Source organism: Leptodactylus fuscus, chromosome 3 (genome assembly GCF_031893055.1).
Source record: "Leptodactylus fuscus isolate aLepFus1 chromosome 3, aLepFus1.hap2, whole genome shotgun sequence".
Taxonomy (NCBI): domain Eukaryota; kingdom Metazoa; phylum Chordata; class Amphibia; order Anura; family Leptodactylidae; genus Leptodactylus; species Leptodactylus fuscus.
Window position 1 is genome coordinate 146,743,719 of NC_134267.1, and position 18,935 is coordinate 146,762,653.

An 18,935-nucleotide genomic window follows, 5' to 3' on the forward strand; every position below is an offset into this window, starting at 1 on the left:
AAGTTTATTGCACAGAATGATTGGAAAATAAATCCGTCCTGATTAAAAACGATTTGGTTATTCATTTTAAAGTGACTATAAGGGTAAGTTCACACTGAGTTTTTTTGGTCAGGGTTTTGAGGCCATATCCGCCATCAAATCAATAGGAGTCACTCAGGTCTTTTTTTCCGGGAGCCGTTTCCTCTGGCTTCCGCAAAAAAAGAAGCGTGTTCATTCTTCAGGCCGAATCGCCTCGCGATTCACCCTGTAGAAACTCCCTCCTCCGGACTAGGGCCATTCATTGGGCCTAACTTTCAACACTAGTATATACTGTAGATATTCCAGTAAAAAAAAAAAAAGTACATTGCTTAGCTTAAACATCTTAATAGCGTATCCTTATCCTTGTAAAATGGTACAGCTTTACTCTTCCAAGGTCTGTTGTCTTTGACCTGGACTGGTGCCTCCTAGCTCTTATCTGGAACAATGACTAAGAGGGCATTCACACTACCGTCATTGTCCGACAGGTAATGTCCGCTCCTAGTGTCCATTCAAAATCTTGCACGGATATTAGCAGCGGACACTAGCTTTAAATGGCGATCGGGTGCGTTGTTTTGCACTCCGTGCCTGTCCTTAAGTGTCCGTTCATAAAAATGTCCAACTTTTCAAGCGGACAGAAAAAATCTACATGTCGGGTTTTGCTGTCCGCTTGAAAAGTCGGACATCTTTAGGAACGGACAGTTAAGGACAGGCACGGAGTGCAAAACAACGCACCCGATCTCCATTTAAATGAATGACAAGTGTCACCAGGCAGCTTCAACACAAGGTTCGGATGCAGTTCGCAGGGATCCTGTTTGAGGATAAGCTTTCCAATCTTAATATTCCTCCTGGAACTCTCAGGCTGGCAGGATGTTTCTATCCTGTGTTACTGGGTAGAGATATTAGGGATCTGGTGCTTAAGACTATGAAATTGGTGCCCCCTCCAACCTAACAGCAGATTTCTCATACATCAAGCATGCACTGTTAGGTTTAGTGGATTTCAGCAAGGCTTTAGAAACCTGCTGAAAAGCAATGAGGCACCATGCACTTTTTACTGTGGTCTGGCCTAGCTGTTCAGGGTTTTTTGGGAACAAGTGCATAAATTTCAATGTGGCAAAATGGGTGAAGCAGTCATTGGCACTGTATGTGACTAAAGGATCATTACTACACATACAGTACTAATACTGTTACCAGCACATACTTATCTCTCCAAAAATACTTATTTTTTGCTCAAAAAGATAGGGATTGTTTTCAAGCCGCCCCCACCTTGGACAACAATCCATTCACCAGATCCCCTTAGACTAAAAAGAATTAGAGTAGGCAAGTGTCAGTTTTCTTTTACTAATGTCCTGACATGAAAAACATTTATGTGCAAAGTCGAGGATTTTTATTCAAGTCTATGTACTAGAGCAGTGATGGCAAACCTTTGAGATAGTGCCCAAATTGCAACCCAAAACCGACAAATTTATCGCAGCGTGGCAATTTAACCTTAATAGTGTGCAGATCTACAATTGCGTATAGTTATGAATCCACAAAATACGGTAGTGTGAATGGGACTTCACAGAGCTTTTAATGATAAAACGCTATATCATTGGGCAAATTTACCCTTTCACCTGGTTTTGGCATTTTTTGCGAGCCTTGTTTGGGACAGAGTCTGATGAAGGTCTTGATTGTACAGACCGAAAAACGTTTTACCACTCTACCATATATGCACTTGTGATGAATAAACATACTTATTTGCACGTTATGTTGTGAAGTCCATCATTACGTTGAAAATTTGGATTTGGTATATCTCACAGTGGCCCACAACACAGTGTAATATACTGTGTAGGGGGCCACTGTGGAACATAATGTACTCCACAGTGGCTGTCACACAGAAATAACATGCTCCTGTACTCCCACAAAGAGCAGCCAGACTGCCTCCTTCCACTGCAAAGTAGGTCTGGGACCTGCATCTGGGAAGAGGTACAATCCTCAGTCAGTGTAAACTACAGTCCCACGGCCTACACTGATAGGTTTCAGGTGTATGTGCATTTGCCCATAAGACTGAAAACCGCGCTAGATCGCTTGCCAGGGATCTGGGACAGTTGTCCCAAATTCACTGTTAGGAAGTGATCCAGGAGCCTAGCTGGGGCCGGTGTGCGTGCCCACAGAGATGGCTATGAATGCCCCCTCTGGCACGCATGCTATAGGTTTGCCACCACTGCACTAGGGGACAGTTTAATTTGGAATTTTTGGACCATTCACTTTCTGTATTTGACATCATACAAAACCAAACCCAAACTTTAACTTTTTTTTTTTTATGAAAAAATGTACAAAAAAGATAAACATGTAACAATGTAACAGTCTTATCAGCAAAACCTAGCGCTACAGAAATCACCAATCCCCTTAAAGTAAACATCCACCTTTAAATGCCATGCTATATTTTTTTTTTTTTTTTTTAAGTTCTACCACTTCTTTACTGATAAACTTCTTATCTCTTTATAGGAGTTGGAGTCCTGTTTTTGGATGAAATGCATATAGCATTACAGTAGAGCTTTTTAAGTAAACACTAGTTTTAACAATGTATTTTCTTTCTCGTAGTAAAAGCATACAAGTAGTAGCAGTGAAAAAAAGTTCCATAGACAGACGTTTCCAAAATGAAATGCCCATAAGCCTTATTGTCCCAGCACTTATTAGGAGGGGGAGAGAGTAAATGGACAGCGCTAAGTGTAGCCCCATTAACCTGAGTAAGACAAAAAAATAAATGTAGCATTCCATCATTATTAGGTTGCTACGACTTGAATTTTTTGGGGTGATAGCGTTGCTCAAACTGCGCCACATCAAATTTCCTTTTGCATCCTTGGTAATTCATGTAGCGAATTTTCCCAAAAACAGCTCTTTCAGCCCAGCCCTGGTCATGGATTCCACAAATGGACCACATACAACCTGTGGAAGAGGAGCAGGGTTAATCTTAAAGTGTACCTCCAGTTATAATCAACTTTGCACAAAGGAATAGTACAAGTTCATATAAGAAATTTTGCAATATATAAAATTAAATTTGTTTGCTTCACTTTTCAAGCAGTTACTTTCTACGTATTAAGAGTTCTATGGGTGAGCCCGTGCAGTGCTGTAATTCACGGCCATTACGGCCATGTTCTATAAATTGCGGACCTCAGTTGCGTTCAGGCCACACCACGGATAAAATATCCGGTGGTGTAACAGGCCTCATTGAATATAATGTGTCCGCAATTGAAAACCCTCACTTGTGGACTTACATTACGGCCGTGTAAAACCAGCCAAAGGCTAAAGCCCTACATTGCAGAAATAAGGCTTTTTTTTTTTCGTGTTTTTTTTTAGCCAAAGCAAGTAGTCCATTGAGCAGAAGGTAGAAATATAAGAACTTCCTTTTGAAGCCAATCTGGGCTTTGGCTCAAAACGCAACAAAAAAAAGTTGTGTTTCTGCAACATGGGGTCTTAGCTTACAGAGAATATTTCACCACTTCCAACAAGTCCAACTTGCATCAATTACTAGGTGCTTCTCCACTGATCCTGCCAGATGGATTTTTTTCTCTAGCCCCACCAATCCTTTGATACTGGCTGCCTCTGATTGGTGCTCTGACTCACAACCTGAACCCATCCCTTCCTCCAAACATTGCACTTCTGACATGGCATTACTAGTGTCAGCCTGATCAACTCAGTTGACATTGATACATGTAGCTGCATTGTATCTGTCTGCTTCCCCTCCTTCTTCATTCTTAAATGCAGCGGGTCCAGTTGCAAATAACGCCAAGACTTGGTGGAGTCTACAAGCCCATCATTTTCATGATAGATAGGGACGTGAACGATCAGGTGATAATTGATAGCATATTCCAGCAATATGCCAGAACATACCGTATTTTTCGGACTATAAGACGCACTAAGGTTTTAGAGGAGGAAAATAGGGAAAAAAAAAATTAAGGAAAAAAAAATTGGTGAAATATTTAATAACCTAATAATATAATATTTCACCAATGTAAATAGAACCGGGGGCTTTCGGACACAGGGATACCAAATGTGTATGTGTTTCACAGTAATGTTTTTGTTTTATATGTATTGTAGGGATATGGGGGTGATTTGAACATATCTATCTATCTATCTATCTATCTATCTATCTATCTATCTATCTATCCATCTATCTATCCATCTATCTATCTCCTATCTGTCTATCTGTCTGTCTGTCTGTCCTATCTAATCTCATCCATGGATGGAAAGAGACACCCTGCAGTGAAGCTATGTAAGAAGAGAAAAAGGGGCGGGCCAGACGGGTGAAAGAGGTGTGGTTTTCTAAGCAAACTTGAAAACACACCTCTTTCACCTGTCTGGCTCGTCCCTCCTTCATTGCCTCTCAGATCTTGCTCCTGCAATGAAGCCACACAGGCAGGGAAGTAGGGGCGGGCCAGACGGGTGAAGGAGGCGTGGTTTCAAGCTTGCCGAGAAAGCCACGCCTCCTCCTCCCGTTTGGCCCGCCCCTCCTTCCCTGTCTGTGTGGTTTCATTGCCGGAGCCAGATCTGAGAGGCAGTGAAGGAGGGGCGGGCCAGACGGGTGAAAGAGGCGTGGTTTTCTCGGCAAGCTTGAAACCAGGCTTCCTTCACCTGTCTGGCTCGCCCCTACTTCCCTGCCTCTCATATCTCGCTCCTGCAAACACGCGACACAGACAGGGAAGGAGGGGCAGAGCAGGCAGGCACCGTGCTGCTCTCCGTGCTGCTCCTCATAGACAGGACACAGACGCTGCACACGCTGCATTCGGACTATAAGACGCACACACATTTTCCTCCCATATTGGGAGGAAAAAAAGTGCGTCTTATAGTCCGAAAAATACGGTAAGTTAAAAATATAATTTTAGGTAACTGCACCAGATTTACCCAAGCAGCAAACATTGGCATGCCTAAAACACCACAATAAATGTATATTGCACTTGCCTACATAGCCATTTGGATCACGTCCATCCAGCTCAAAGCGATCATTAAGATAAATGGAAAATTGTAAGGCTTCTTGTGGGGAGCTGGTCCACTCCAGTATTTTCTTAGCCCAATACATTCGCAAGAAGCCATGCATCTTGCCTTCGTGGACCATCTGTAACTGGATTCAGATAAAGGGAGTACATAACGTTAGATCATCATTTTACTATTCAACTCATTGCTTACAAATCCTTCATAGTTTTGTATATACAATAATCAGAAATATAGACAGCATCCCATAATAAGGCTTTGTATACATGTTACACATCTGTTGGGATTTATGTACGGATCCATCACTGAAATTCTGCAGCTTTTTCAATGCGTTGTTGTGAATGGGGTAAACTTTACAGAATAAAGAATGCCTTGAGGATTTTAATATCCCCATCATGTTCCTTACAGCCAGATTACTTCCACTGAATTACAGAGGAGCTATTGGAATAATAAGAGCAGATGTGCTGGTCACTGACCAAAAATATCCACAGTGGATTGTCCAAAGCAAATATTTAGGCTATGTTAACACAATTTTACTTTGATACAATATATTACAAAAAAAATGGTTACATTTATTTGTATTTTTCATTTAGGGAAAACTATTTTATAATTGGAGATGTGTTTTAACTTGAAACTTTATTATAAAATTACTACTCAAATTTTAACCCCCCTTAATATTATATTTTCATGATTATGAACATACGGTAATAAAAATACATCTGAAAACCACAGATACATAAGAAAGGTTATTACCTGAGCTGCATTCCAGAGGGGGTCATGAGTCTTCCCACTTTCCAGTTGCTCTAGAGTGTACAAATGAGTCCGCTTGTCCTTCGAATGATCTTTTAGAGTATTCTTTGCCCAGTCATATGCACCTTGTCAAAAGAAATCGTTTTACTAAAGTACACAGTTTTATTAAGTCCTCTAAAATGCTCCAAACATTTATTTTATTTTTTTTTTTAAGTTTAATTAAATTACAAAAAAAAAAATAAAATCCTATGTTTCTTTATACACATATATCCAATACTACACTGCCTTATGGAATACTTTTTTTTCTTACATCAGATTATGCCATAGTACCAGGTGTCAAGTCTCCACTTTGCAGAAGGCGTCAAATGGGATTTTTTTTTTTATTCTGAGAGACAATGAAACACATGTATGTTGGGACAATGGAGTCCATAAATCTGCCAAATTTTGCTCACGAGAAGAATGACGCAATATAGGACAGAATATTTGTTAAATATATTAACCCTTCAACTGCCTTTTCCTTATACAGGTCAGAAAACCTTATTTAAATGCATTAATAATATACAACTCGACTACTATACACATATACTTAGAATAACAGCACTGTGAGATCTAGGTTCATAAGACACAGTAGGTCAGCAAATACTCCACATCATCTCTCTAGTGGAAACACAAGTAAATGCATACCTTCAACTTTGTCATAGTTTTTGTTGTAGTAACAAAAATTGTCCGCCAGCTCTCTCCTCACTACAGCCTCCTCCACAAAGCTGTCCACAGATTCCTTGTACTTGCTACGATACTTCTGCACCTCCAGGATTGCTCGCTGCACAGACAGCTGACCTAACACACAAGCATATAATATATGGAATGTATGTACATTACTGTGCAAAAGTTTTAGGTAGGTGTGGAAAAAAATGCTGCAACGTAAGATTACTTTAAAAAATTTAAATGTTTCTAGATTATTTTGTCACTTAATGGGGTTATCCAGCTTTCCAAAATTATCTGCAAATACGTCCACAGCAGTGTTAAATAGAATTCCCTTGTGCTGCCTTTTCCTGGCTTTTTTTTTTTTACTTGAGACTCCTTGTATCACTGTTATTTGCATGCAGTGAATCTGTGAAAAAAAAACAAAAAACAAAAACTATTTCCCATGATGCATCTCTTTGAGGTTACATGATGCTGTGATGTTTTGTTCAAGCTCACTCCCCCCCCCCCCCCCCCAAGAAAACGCTACACATGAAAACAGTAAGTGTTTAGCGCTGCTGTGGATGTATTGGAAGATAATTTTTAACTCATTTAATATTGGTCTGAAACTAGACAACTCCTTTAAGGGATAAATATTATTGTTTGTATGATGAAGTTATATAATTTTCTATATTAGTTCCTCACGGTTTTCTAGATCTCTGCTTGCTGCCATTACATCTTCTTAATTCCAGTGGATAAAAATAAGTCCATGGTCATCTGATGAACATACAGGTGCACAGCTCCTTATAGTCACAATCAGAGATCTGTCTGGTAACAAACTGTGCCCTTAACCATGCCCATGGACCAATTTTTAACCACTGGAATTAAGCAGAATGAATGACAACAAGCAGAGATCACGAAAATTGCCAAAAACTAATACAGAAATTATATCAGAAGATTGTTTAACTTTTCATTATATAAGCAATAACATCTGACTTTTAATACTGGTCTGAAACTGGACAACCCCTTTAACAAAATTAGGTGAATGAACAAAAGGGAAATCTCACACCAAATATTGATGTGATTTAGGAGTCCTGGAAGTGATGATACAGCTCCCACGGAACCATCACATCAACATCATCCAGTCTGTCTGGGATTACATGAAGAGACAGAAGGATCTGAGCAAGCCTACATCCACTGAACTTCTGTGGTTTGTGCTCCAAGATATATGGAACAACCTCCCCGTTGAGCTCCTTCAAAAGATATGTGTAAAGGAACTTAGGGCTCGTTCACATCTGCTCCCGGCACTCCGTAGTTCAGGTTTCCGTTTCCTGCCTAAAACAGAGGCAGGAGACGGAAACCTGCAGGAGTCTCTCACCCATTCATTTGAATGGGTGAGAGAGATGTTCGGCCGTGAGCGGCGGTGAGCGTTTTATGCTCTCCGCCGTGAAACCGGGTTATATAATCCGGACACAGAGTCGGACATGCAGTACTCTGTGTCCGGATTAAAAAAAACGGTTTCGCGGCGGAGAGCATAAAACGCTCACCGCCGCTCACGGTAGGACCCGGTCTGAGCTTTCCGACTTCTGGCATGCAGAAGACGGAAAGCTCAGAACGGACAGATGAACACAGGTGTGAACCTAGCGTTAGAACTAATATAGTTTTGAAGGTGAAGAGAGGCCACAGCAAATATTGATAAGATTTAGATTTCTCTTTTATTCATTCACTTCATTTTAAGTGACAAAAACTATTAGCCCTTCTATTGCAGCATTTTTTCCACACTACTGTATGCATTCATGCATGTATTAACAGTCTGCAAACAGATCAGGGTCACGAGATGTGTTAAGCAAGAAAAAACAAAGTCCGTGAGATGTGTTCCCAGTGGCACAGTGGACCACAGATACAAACTGGCATTATTAGACGTTTTTTCCCAGAACGAATGTCAGTGCAAGCTTTGTGAAGACCCAGAACAAGAACTGTGCTCAGTGAGACCTCAACTTTGAAGATTTCAGAAAGATATTTCAGTCCAAGATATTCAATGTAGTGAAATACCTCTTTGTTTTAAACAAAATAAAATAATAAATAAAAATTGTGATAATTTGCAAAATTCCAAGATTTTTCTGTTAACTTTCCCAACTTACCAAAATGAAACCATGGAGACAGGTTGCTGAGAGCTTGCCTGTTTGGGTTGTTACGGTCAGCATTAAAAAATTTGAGCCTTTGTGATATAAATGAGTGAAGCATGTTCATTCCTGCCCTTTCTCCTGGTTTTGCCCATTCTACTTCTTTAACTGTACGGTCCACTTCTAAACTGGCATAGCATTTATCCCAGTCTATAGGCTAGAGAATGAAGAGGAGAAATACCACAGCACATTAATATCTAGACAATATCTATTGGTATTAACAATCCAACAGTACATGAAATGTAAGCACACCATACGTAAAGCTAACTGGTGCCCTTCTATATATTCTACATGGTGGGGTTAAAAAGGTTAAAGGGGTTGTCCCATCTCAAGGATCCCATCTATACTGTTAGCTGATGTAAATTGAAGACTTTTCCTAAATATGTTGCTTTAGAAATTCTGCTTTGTTTGCCTGGTATGTGAATTTATTCCTTCCATTGTTTACACAACGTTGCTATAAGCACGGGCCTGGGAGATAGGACAAGTGATGTCACTTACTCAGTGCCAGAAGGACAATGCGTTCAGATAATTGCAGTTTGCTGATAAAGCCAAGTCTGTTGACTCTATGTAAACACACAGATAACACGGAGTCCGTTCTGTACAAGAATCTGCATATTAGCTAATCTGTACAAGTGTTGTGAGACTTCTCCAGCCCGTTTAGCAAAAGGGAGGAGAAATACAGGAAGTAAGAAGCAGATACTGCATACAGCCTGGAGAAAGATTGAGATGGGAGAACCCCTTTAAATAAGCACTGTCATTTCAGCAAGTTTCAGAGAGAAGAAACTTTGTAGTATATATCAGAGGGCTGCAAATCGGACAGGCGTATAACTGGTCTTGAGCTCTGCACTGGGCTCACTGCTCTACACATGGCCATGTACACTCACCGGCCACTTTATTAGGTACACCTGTCCAACTGCTCGTTAACACTTAATTTCTAATCAGCCAATCACATGGCGGCAACTCAGTGAATTTAGGCATGTAGACATGGTCAAGGCAATCTCCTGCAGTTCAAACCGAGCATCAGTATGGGGAAGAAAGGTGATTTGAGTGCCTTTGAACGTGGCATGGTTGTTGGTGCCAGAAGGGCTGGTCTGAGTATTTCAGAAACTGCTGATCTACTGGGATTTTCACTCACAACCATCTCTACGGTTTACAGAGAATGGTCCGAAAAAGAAAAAACATCCAGTGAGCGGCAGTTCTGTGGGCGGAAATGCGTTGTTGATGCCAGAGGTCAGAGGAGAATGGCCAGACTGGTTCGAGCTGATAGAAAGGCAACAGTGACTCAAATAGCCACCCGTTACAACCAAGGTAGCCAGAAGAGCATCTCTGAATGCACAGTACGTCGAACTTTGAGGCAGATGGGCTACAGCAGCAGAAGACCACACCAGGTGCCACTCCTTTCAGCTAAGAACAGGAAACTGAGGCTACAATTTGCACAAGCTCATCGAAATTGGACAATTGAAGATTGGAAAAACGTTGCCTGGTCTGATGAGTCTCGATTTCTGCTGTGACATTCGGATGGTAGGGTCAGAATTTGGCGTCAACAACATGAAAGCATGGATCCATCCTGCCTTGTATCAACGGTTCAGGCTGATGGTGTCATGGTGTGGGGAATATTTTCTTGGCACTCTTTGGGCCCCTTGGTACCAATTGAGCATCGCTGCAACGTCAAAGCCTACCTGAGTATTGTTGCTGACCATGTCCATCCCTTTATGACCACAATGTACCCAACATCTGATGGCTACTTTCAGCAGGATAATGCGCCATGTCATAAAGCTGGAATCATCTCAGACTGGTTTCTTGAACATGACAATGAGTTCACTGTACTCCAATGGCCTCCACAGTCACCAGATCTCAATCCAATAGAGCATCTTTGGGATGTGGTGGAACGGGAGATTCGCATCATGGATGTGCAGCCGACAAATCTGCGGCAACTGTGTGATGCCATCATGTCAATATGGACCAAAATCTCTGAGGAATGCTTCCAGCACCTTGTTGAATCTATGCCACGAAGAATTGAGGCAGTTCTGAAGGCAAAAGGGGGTCCAACCCGTTACTAGTATGGTGTACCTATTAAAGTGGCCGGTGAGTGTATGTAAAGCCAGAGAGACTAACAAGCTAGTGTGCTAACAAAACATGGATACTACACTGAAAGTACATGTTTGTGTGCATAGAACCTTGGGCTGATGTTGGATGTTCTTCACATCAGAACACGTCAGTGCTTCTCTATACATCTGTTGCATGAGCCTGGAGCTGTTTCTACATGAAAGACAGTTGTAGAGCAGATTCCTCCCGCACTTACTATGGTTACAGTACAGCAGCTGGTGTCCACCCACCAGTTCAGAGAGCACTTCAAACTATAGTTAGAAATACTGTTTAGCCAAGATACCGTATTTTTCGGACTATAAGACGCACTTTTTTTTCCCCAAAATTTTTGGGGAAAAGAAGGGTGCGTCTTATAGTCTGAATGTGCCTGGCCTGGCACCCGCCGTAATAGAGAGGCGGATGCCGGGGAGGGATAGACGCCGGGGCCTGAGACATCGCTACGATCCTCTGCCCTGCCTGAAGCCAGCAGCGGGAGGAGTGATGCTATTCCGCTCCTCCGTCCCCCCGCCGCTGGCTTCAGGCAGGGCAGAGGATCGTAGCGATGTCTCAGGCCCCGGCGTCTATCCCTCCCCGGCATCCGCCTCTCTAGTACAGCGGATGCCGGGTCAGTATCGGCGGCACCTTCTCCCCCGGGGCCGGTCCCCACCGGCCCCGTACCTGTAAAGTTGCAGGCCGGCTCCTGCGCGGCGATATCGCAGGAGCCGACCTGTCCGGGTGACAGCCGGGAGCCTAATGAGGCTCCCCGGCCTGTCACTGCTGTATTAGTATTGCGGCTGGTCTCTATGACCAGCCGTAATACTAATAGACAGAATGTCCCATAGACGGCAATACACTTGTATTGCCGTCTATGGGACTTGCAATCAAGTGACCGCAGGTTCAAGCCCCGGGGGGGGGGGAATAAAATAGTAAAAAAAAAAAAAAAAAAAAAAAAAACTTTAAAAATATGAAAAATAAAAGTTCTAAATCACCTCCTGTCCCTAGAATATATATATAAAAGTAGAAAATCATATGTCATAAACCACCGGGTTTTTTTTCAATACAAGGTGATCTAAGCAATAGATATTCCCCAAAATGGTATAACTAAAAAGTACTTCTGGCCCCGCAAAAAAACCCACTCTATGCGTCCCCGTACAGCTGCAGGGTCACCTGTCAATGTGGCCTTGCAGCTGTTGCAAAACTACAACTCCCATTATATTAAATATTTTACCATTTTTTGCTTCAATTTTTTTTCCCCTATTTTCCTCCTCTAAAACCTAGGTGCGTCTTATAGTCCAGTGCGTCTTATAGTCCAAAAAAATGGCAGAGGGGAATATATTTATTATGATAAATCGCCTATTATGGTTGCGCCTATTGATTATTTTACCGGCTGAATTTACCAATATCAGTACTAACCTCAGCCTCCAGTTTGGAGTTGTATGGGTGTGTAATGACTGGAGGGAATTCTGTAAGGAACTGAGAGAGCTGGTCATGGATTTTCTTCCGAATGGTACGCGCTCCATACTCCTGTTTATTGGAGGCAACCCAGCATGGGACAATATTATGAGCGTCCACCTAGAAATGAACATGAGGTTTTAAAAACTCATATTTCATACAATTATTCTAGCATATTTACACATAGCAGATTTAATGCAAAAATGTTATATATTATGTATAATTATTAGATTCATTGCTTGGTACATATTTATTTTCATGGGAATTCAATCACTGGCTTTTTTTTTGTGAATTAGAAGGGTTTTGCTTTTTCCAAGACGGTCAGGCATTTATAAAGGAATTGAGCTGTGAAAAACTACAGGGGTCAAAGTTACTGAATTGGCCTTCTGAATCCACAGCCGTGTACATATCTGCCTATAAAAATTCACCTGGACGAGAGGAACATCTTTAGGTAAACGTTCACAGACATCTGACACCCACTGCAAGGGAACACGTAGAGGAGCAAAGTCAGTCACCACCCCACCGATGCCATTCTCTTTCACAAAGTCTGGGAGAACATCCTTGGCATATCCAATAAGCAAATGGAAGGAAATGTTGAGACCCTTACAATCCTGAAACGAAGACAGTCTGGATGTTAGAATGTGTATTTTATATGCAATCCCTCTAAACCTTGATATTCTTAAGACATACCTCAGCAACTTCTTGCAGGCCCTTTAACATAAAGCCAAAGTGTCGAATGGTAGCCTCCAAGAATTTTGGAACTAAACAAAAGACAACATGCAATGGCAGCTTTTGCTTCAGAGCCAGACGCTGAGCATACAGAAAGGCCCAGTTATCTGAAAGAGATACAAGTAATATCTATTACAATCTTGCAGAACATCTCAAGTTGGAGAGATCATATAAAGGCATTTGGGAGATTTATCAAAGCTACTGTAAAGCCAGTCATATATTTTAGATGTTGGCTGAGTTCATGGATCCATGAACATACCCTGAAGGTGGTGAGTGATAATATACATCTACTCTTCCATAACTAATGACTTTAGTCTCTATGGCCCGTCTTATACTGCACATTGATGAGGACATGAAAGTTCCTCTTTAAAGGGGCTCTATTATTGGGAAAAGTCATTTTAACTAATCACATCCTTGCATAGGCTTTAGAAAGGCTATTCCACACCTACCTTTAGTATGTAAATTGCCTCAGTGGTTTTTGAATAAGTCCATTTTTATTCACATGCTAATTAGACTCGGTGCACCATTGTGCACCCTCTTTGCTATTGTTTCCTATGGGTGTATACAGCACAGGCTGCTGTTGCTGATGACTCAGCTTCCTGTTTGCACACACACATAGGAGAGAATAGCAGAGACGAGTGCTGCTGGGAACTTCCTGTGCTGGCTGGAAGCTAATTAGCATATGAATAAAGACGGACTTATTCAAAAACCACTGAGGCAATCTACATACTAAAGGTAAGTCTGGAATAGCCTTTCTAAAGGCTATGCAAGGAGGTGATTAGTTAAAAGTGACTTTTCCCAATGATAGAGCCCCTTTAATGTCAGCATTTATTTTTTTTTATTACTGGTTCTTTTAATATTGTGATCAGTGTACTATTTGTCATAATCATCAATATATTTTTTATTGGTGTCATAACTGCTACTAGCATGGTTTGTTTTTATATGGCATAGTTTGTTTTTATATGGCAATGATTAAAGTATACATTTTGGATCTTTTAAAGAAACTGCCATCTTGAAACCAGTAAATAGGACATATAGTTGCTATATTGCATGTCCATGTGGTATTGGATTATCCTATTGATTTCATGCAAATTTGGTATGGTCTCTTCATTTACATCAAGTTTTAGAATCCAATATTTTCTTTCTAAGGCCCCATCCACATGCCCACAAATGGTGCCAAGAGCCAAGGGGCAAAACTCAGGTCCTATCAGGACGTGACTCTTGAGGCCTGGGCTCACTGAAGTAAGTGATTCAAGCTGTGGAGACACTGGATATCATCAATATGTCGTCTTACTACATGTTGGGCACATGCAGATGAAAATCTTAATGTGTATGTACAACCTTAGGTTAATATTAAAACAGTTGCCCTTAGAAACAAAAAGTCTTGCTATCAATTTTTTTTTTTTTTTAAATGTCAGCTGGGCACTCGAACAGAAGACCAATACCCGGGAGCTATGGCTGGGCTGGCAAAGCCTAGGACAGATGAGAATACTTTGTTATCTTTCTTTTTATTAAACCCCATCTCTGGCTCTGCCCACTGTTAATTTTTACTTGTGGTCTGAAAACTCCTTAACGGGGTTGGCCACTTTCAGACCAATAATGACAAACAAATGTACAATAAAATATATGCAATTTTCCAATATACTTTCTGTATCAATTCCTCACGGTTTTCTAGATCTCGGCTTGCTGTCATTCATTCTGTTACTTCTAGAGGATAAAACTCTCACCATGGTCATGTGATTTACAGTCCATGGTCATGTGATGAGATCACAGGTGCACAGCTGATTACCAGGCAGATGTCTGATTAGTGCGCTGTGACTATGAGCTGTGCACCTGTGTGCTCATCACATGACCATGGACCGTAAATCACCATGGTCAGAGTTTTATCCACTAGAAGTAACAGAATGAATGACAGCAAGCAGAGTTCTAGAAAACTGTGAGGAATTGATACAGAAAGTATATTGGGAAAGTGTATATCTTTATTGTACATTTGTTTGTCAATATTGGTCTGAAAGTGGCCAATCCCTTTAATGTATTCAATTTCACTTACGCTAGGTTCACACCTGCGTTCAGCCTTCCGTTCTGTGCTTTCCGTCTTCTGCATGCCAGAAGACGCAAAGCACAGACCGGGTCCGGCCGTGAGCGGCAGTGAGTGTTTTATGCTCTCCACCGCGAAACCGGATTTTTTAATCCGGACACAGAGTACTGCATGTCCGACTCTGTGTCCGGATTATAAAACCCGGTTTCGCGGCGGAGAGCGCAAAACGCTCACGGCCGGACAGCTTTCTCACCCATTCAAATGAATGGGTGAGAAAGTCTCCTGCAGGTTTCCGTATCCTGCTCTGTTTTATGCAGGAAACGGAAACCTGCACAACGGAAAGCACAACGCAGATGTGAACGAGCCCTTAGTGAATGTATATTTGTTACAGAGAGCTAAAACAATTCCATAACATTGTGATTGTTTTAACTGCACAATGTGAATACACCTTTACTGTAGTACAATCAACGGTTAATAAACAGTCAACAAAAGTGAAGGGAGGATGTATAATAGGCAATTGCATTGTGAAGCATCTGAGCAAACTATAAAAGAAGTAAAAGGAAGTTGCAGCAAATTTGTTTTTCTGCCACTGGCTGGGAACAGATTAACAGAAACTATAGTTACTTAAAGGGATTGTCCCGTTATGGACACTATTACCATATCCACAAGTTCACTGGTGCGCTATACACTTTTATGAGGCTACGGCTGCATTACAGTACATAACAAATGCAATCATTAGACATTAATTCAGACACGCAATGTCACCTTCACATTATATAGACGCACCCCTATATATAGAGTTTGAGGTGTTTATAAGAACCCTAGAACATACTTCATACATACCTTGAATTCTCTGATCTCTCGACATCCAATACACTATACCCAAGGCGTCATCTTTCAGGTTCGCCTCAGGAGACACTAACCGTACCCTCTTCTTGTTAAATTTAAAGTCAGACACAGAGGTGGCAACACTTAAGCGAGACTTCTTCACTGCCTCAAGGAGACCTCCATCTACTTCAACAACTTTTGTCTCTTGCATTTTCCTTTTCTTGGCATCACCATCTGAGGTCTCGCTATTACTTGCGTCAGATATCATTTTACACTTGCTCTTATTTTCTTGGGCTTTTCTTTTCCCTTGACTTTTAGCAGCAGTTTGAGATTTTGTCTTGGAGTCATCTTCCTGGCTTATGTCAGACTTCTCACTTCTCGACCCTTTACTTTTACTATTTGGAGCCTTCGCCTTCTGAGACATGCTTCTGACTTTTGTCAAGGGAAGAATTAAATGCCAATATCGCCGAATCAGTTTGGTAGATTAGAGTCGTCTAGAAGAAAAAAACAAACTTGGAGTGAAGTAATATAGAATATTACACTTTTGTTAAAATAAAAGAAAAACTATTAGAATATAAACGTTAAGACACCAGGTATCCTACTTATATTAGAAATGTGAAAGTTTGTGTGTTTAGATGTTTGTTCCTCAATCAAGCAAAAATGGCTGCAGGGATTTAGCTGAGATTTGGCACATACATACCTTGGGACCTGGAAAGAAACATAGGCTACGTATTCAACTGGTACATGCCCGCACCTCGTGACCGCAAGCCCCAAATTCGCCGAACCGCAAGGCTAACAGAACTGAGATGACGTCATCCACTCTGCTTCAGGCACTTTGCGATAGGCCCATGGGATTAGGTGGGCAGCGCTACGAATGCTGGTGAACATGGCGCATACTCCATGCTCCCGAGCCGCAGGCTGACCTTTGCAGGAACCCGTGCGTGCATCTCTGTGACTCCGGTGGCAGACTGTACTCAGCAGCCTCTGCCTGCTGTGCAGCGGGGGTCAGGCCGGACTATGGTGGCACGAGGAGCTTGGGGGCTGCGCGGGTGTAGGGGGAATACAGGAAGGGGGTCAGCGTGGCGGGGGAGCAAGAGGGCGGGCAGGAAGCAGGATTGTTGACGGTAGTGAGCACGCCGGTGGGTTGTGGGAGGGGGTAGGGGGGCGGCGGACGAAGTCAAAGCGGGACTGTTGAAGGGAGTCAGTGCGCTGGTGGATCGCTGACGAAGTCGTGGGAAGTGCTAGTATACGATAAATGCATATTCGACTAATACATTTATGGTAAAAAGGAGACTCTCATTTAAAATCAACAAATACATTTAACACTTGGTTTACACCAAACAGCAATCCAAAACGAGATGATTTTTCCATTAAAATTGACAGAGCAATATCTACACGTCATTGTATTGGAAATCGCAGCATGTCAATTATGCCTACAGAAACGGCGGTGGTTTCCATATAGGTATTATTGAAGCAGAAAGTCCTCAGAGGAAAACTCTCCAGACTTTCTGTGAAAAGCGCTGTGGCCAGCTACATGGGGCCTTAGCCTAAGAAAGGAAAAAGCTGTGACCTTATAGAAGCCAACCAGAAACAGTTCAGCTGGAAAATCTGCACTCCAACTTAATGGACACTCTTGTACATAAATGGACAAATATGGTCTGGAAAATCCAGACCATATATTGCCTAAATTTCCCAAAATGAATGAGGTGCAGAGACTGGGAATCCTTGCATTATAGTAACCTATGGTGCTAGGAGTTCCTGTATCCCAAGGCTCTATTGTCCTACGCTATACACAGTATAGAACAGTAAAGCCATGGGAAGTCAGGAATTTCTGGACCATATTCAGCTTACGAAATAGAGTCTGTTATTTCCCAGAATGCACTGTCCAGAGACCTGAACTTAAGCATTATAGTAATCTATGATACTATGGTATCTCATCCACATATTCTCTTCTATTCACAGCTAATAGAGCAGTTTGTCAGCTCTGCAAACTGATAAGGTCAGTTTCTTGATCAGTGTTTCTATTATATGTGGATGTAAATCCGTAGATACCAGTGTGTTGTCTAGAAGAAGATGCACACTGTTCACATCAGATCATGGTGCTGGCCTGTCTCTAGGTTCAGATCTGCGTTCAGGTTTCTGTTCTCTGGGTCTGCTTGGGGAAAACTAATCTGCCCCACAAAATCTCCGCATTTTTCAAGTGGAACAAGGAAACCAAATGGAGACTGAGCACAGGTGTGAACCTCCCCTTACCTGTGCCATCACATAGGCAAAGCTCACCCAACAACTTCACACTCTTTTGGTCTCCTTTGCTATACAGAGGTCTATGAACCCATTTATCGGAACTGTCATCAGCAAAATACAGTACAATATTTCAGGGAATAAATGATAGTGAACTCTTCCCCATAAAACGATATATGAAACTGCTCTGCTCCTCCTGCTGCCTGTACATTGCACTGCATTTTCCTGGTGACAGGTTCCTTTTAAGATGAGAACAGGATTCTTCCCAATGCAGATGTGAGAAGACATGTAGAAGCAATTAGCCAAAGCAAACAAGGAAAGTGATCAGTACCTTGTATTGTGTGCAGTAGGCGATCTGTGTCAATTGGACATTGCTGTATGAAGTTAGTTTCTAGCTAGGATTTCTATTCACTGACAGCAAGCATGCATCCCGGGAATAGTCAGCAACTGAAACATAAAGTACAGTATATCACAATGCTGTATAATTCTGTACAAGAGAGGATTTCCCAGCATCCTACACTACCGGAGCCCTCCAGTAATGAGAAGCTCCATAGAGTCTACAGGGGAGCACCGGAGGGTATGGCGTCTATATATGCATCGTATAGCGCACACATCGGGCAGAGCCCTCATTACCGTGCTCGGTGTTTATCGTACCCGCTCCTCTTCAGCCCTCATTACTGTGCTCGGTGTTTATCGTACCCGCTCCTCTTCAGCCCTCATTACTGTGCCCGCTGCTTCTCGTACCCGCTCCTCTTCCTTGTGTAACATTCACATGGACGCGCCACAGCAGCACATTACATAAGGCGCTACATAGAAGGCTTCCAAGATGACGTCCTGAGCACATTTCCGGACTGTTGTGGGCGGACAGCGACACCTGCTGGTACACCCGGGTAAAATATAATACTGGTATATAATAACTGGCAGTGTAGTGCAGCACAGGAGAGAGGATGGCAGTGTACAGT

General features: G+C 42.0%; 1 protein-coding gene across 3 annotated transcripts; it reads right to left on the minus strand.

Moving 5' to 3' along the window:
* Positions 1–2,393: 2,393 nt before the first annotated feature.
* On the minus strand, positions 2,394–18,815 carry LOC142197866 (deoxyribodipyrimidine photo-lyase-like). 3 transcript variants are annotated; one of them, XM_075268516.1, is made up of 10 exons: positions 18,652–18,815; positions 15,748–16,226; positions 12,828–12,973; positions 12,566–12,748; positions 12,099–12,257; positions 8,559–8,757; positions 6,421–6,573; positions 5,740–5,861; positions 4,957–5,116; positions 2,394–2,943 (listed from the first exon to the last, which is right to left on the minus strand). In XM_075268516.1, exons 2-10 carry the CDS (start codon positions 16,154–16,156, stop codon positions 2,789–2,791), a joined length of 1,686 nt encoding a protein of 561 aa, XP_075124617.1. In that variant the 5' UTR covers positions 16,157–16,226; positions 18,652–18,815; the 3' UTR covers positions 2,394–2,788. The 3 variants fall into 3 exon arrangements, with proteins under 3 accessions (XP_075124617.1, XP_075124616.1, XP_075124615.1); XM_075268515.1 differs by having other exon boundaries at positions 18,607–18,815; XM_075268514.1 differs by lacking the exon at positions 18,652–18,815 and adding an exon at positions 18,305–18,380.
* Positions 18,816–18,935: the final 120 nt, after the last annotated feature.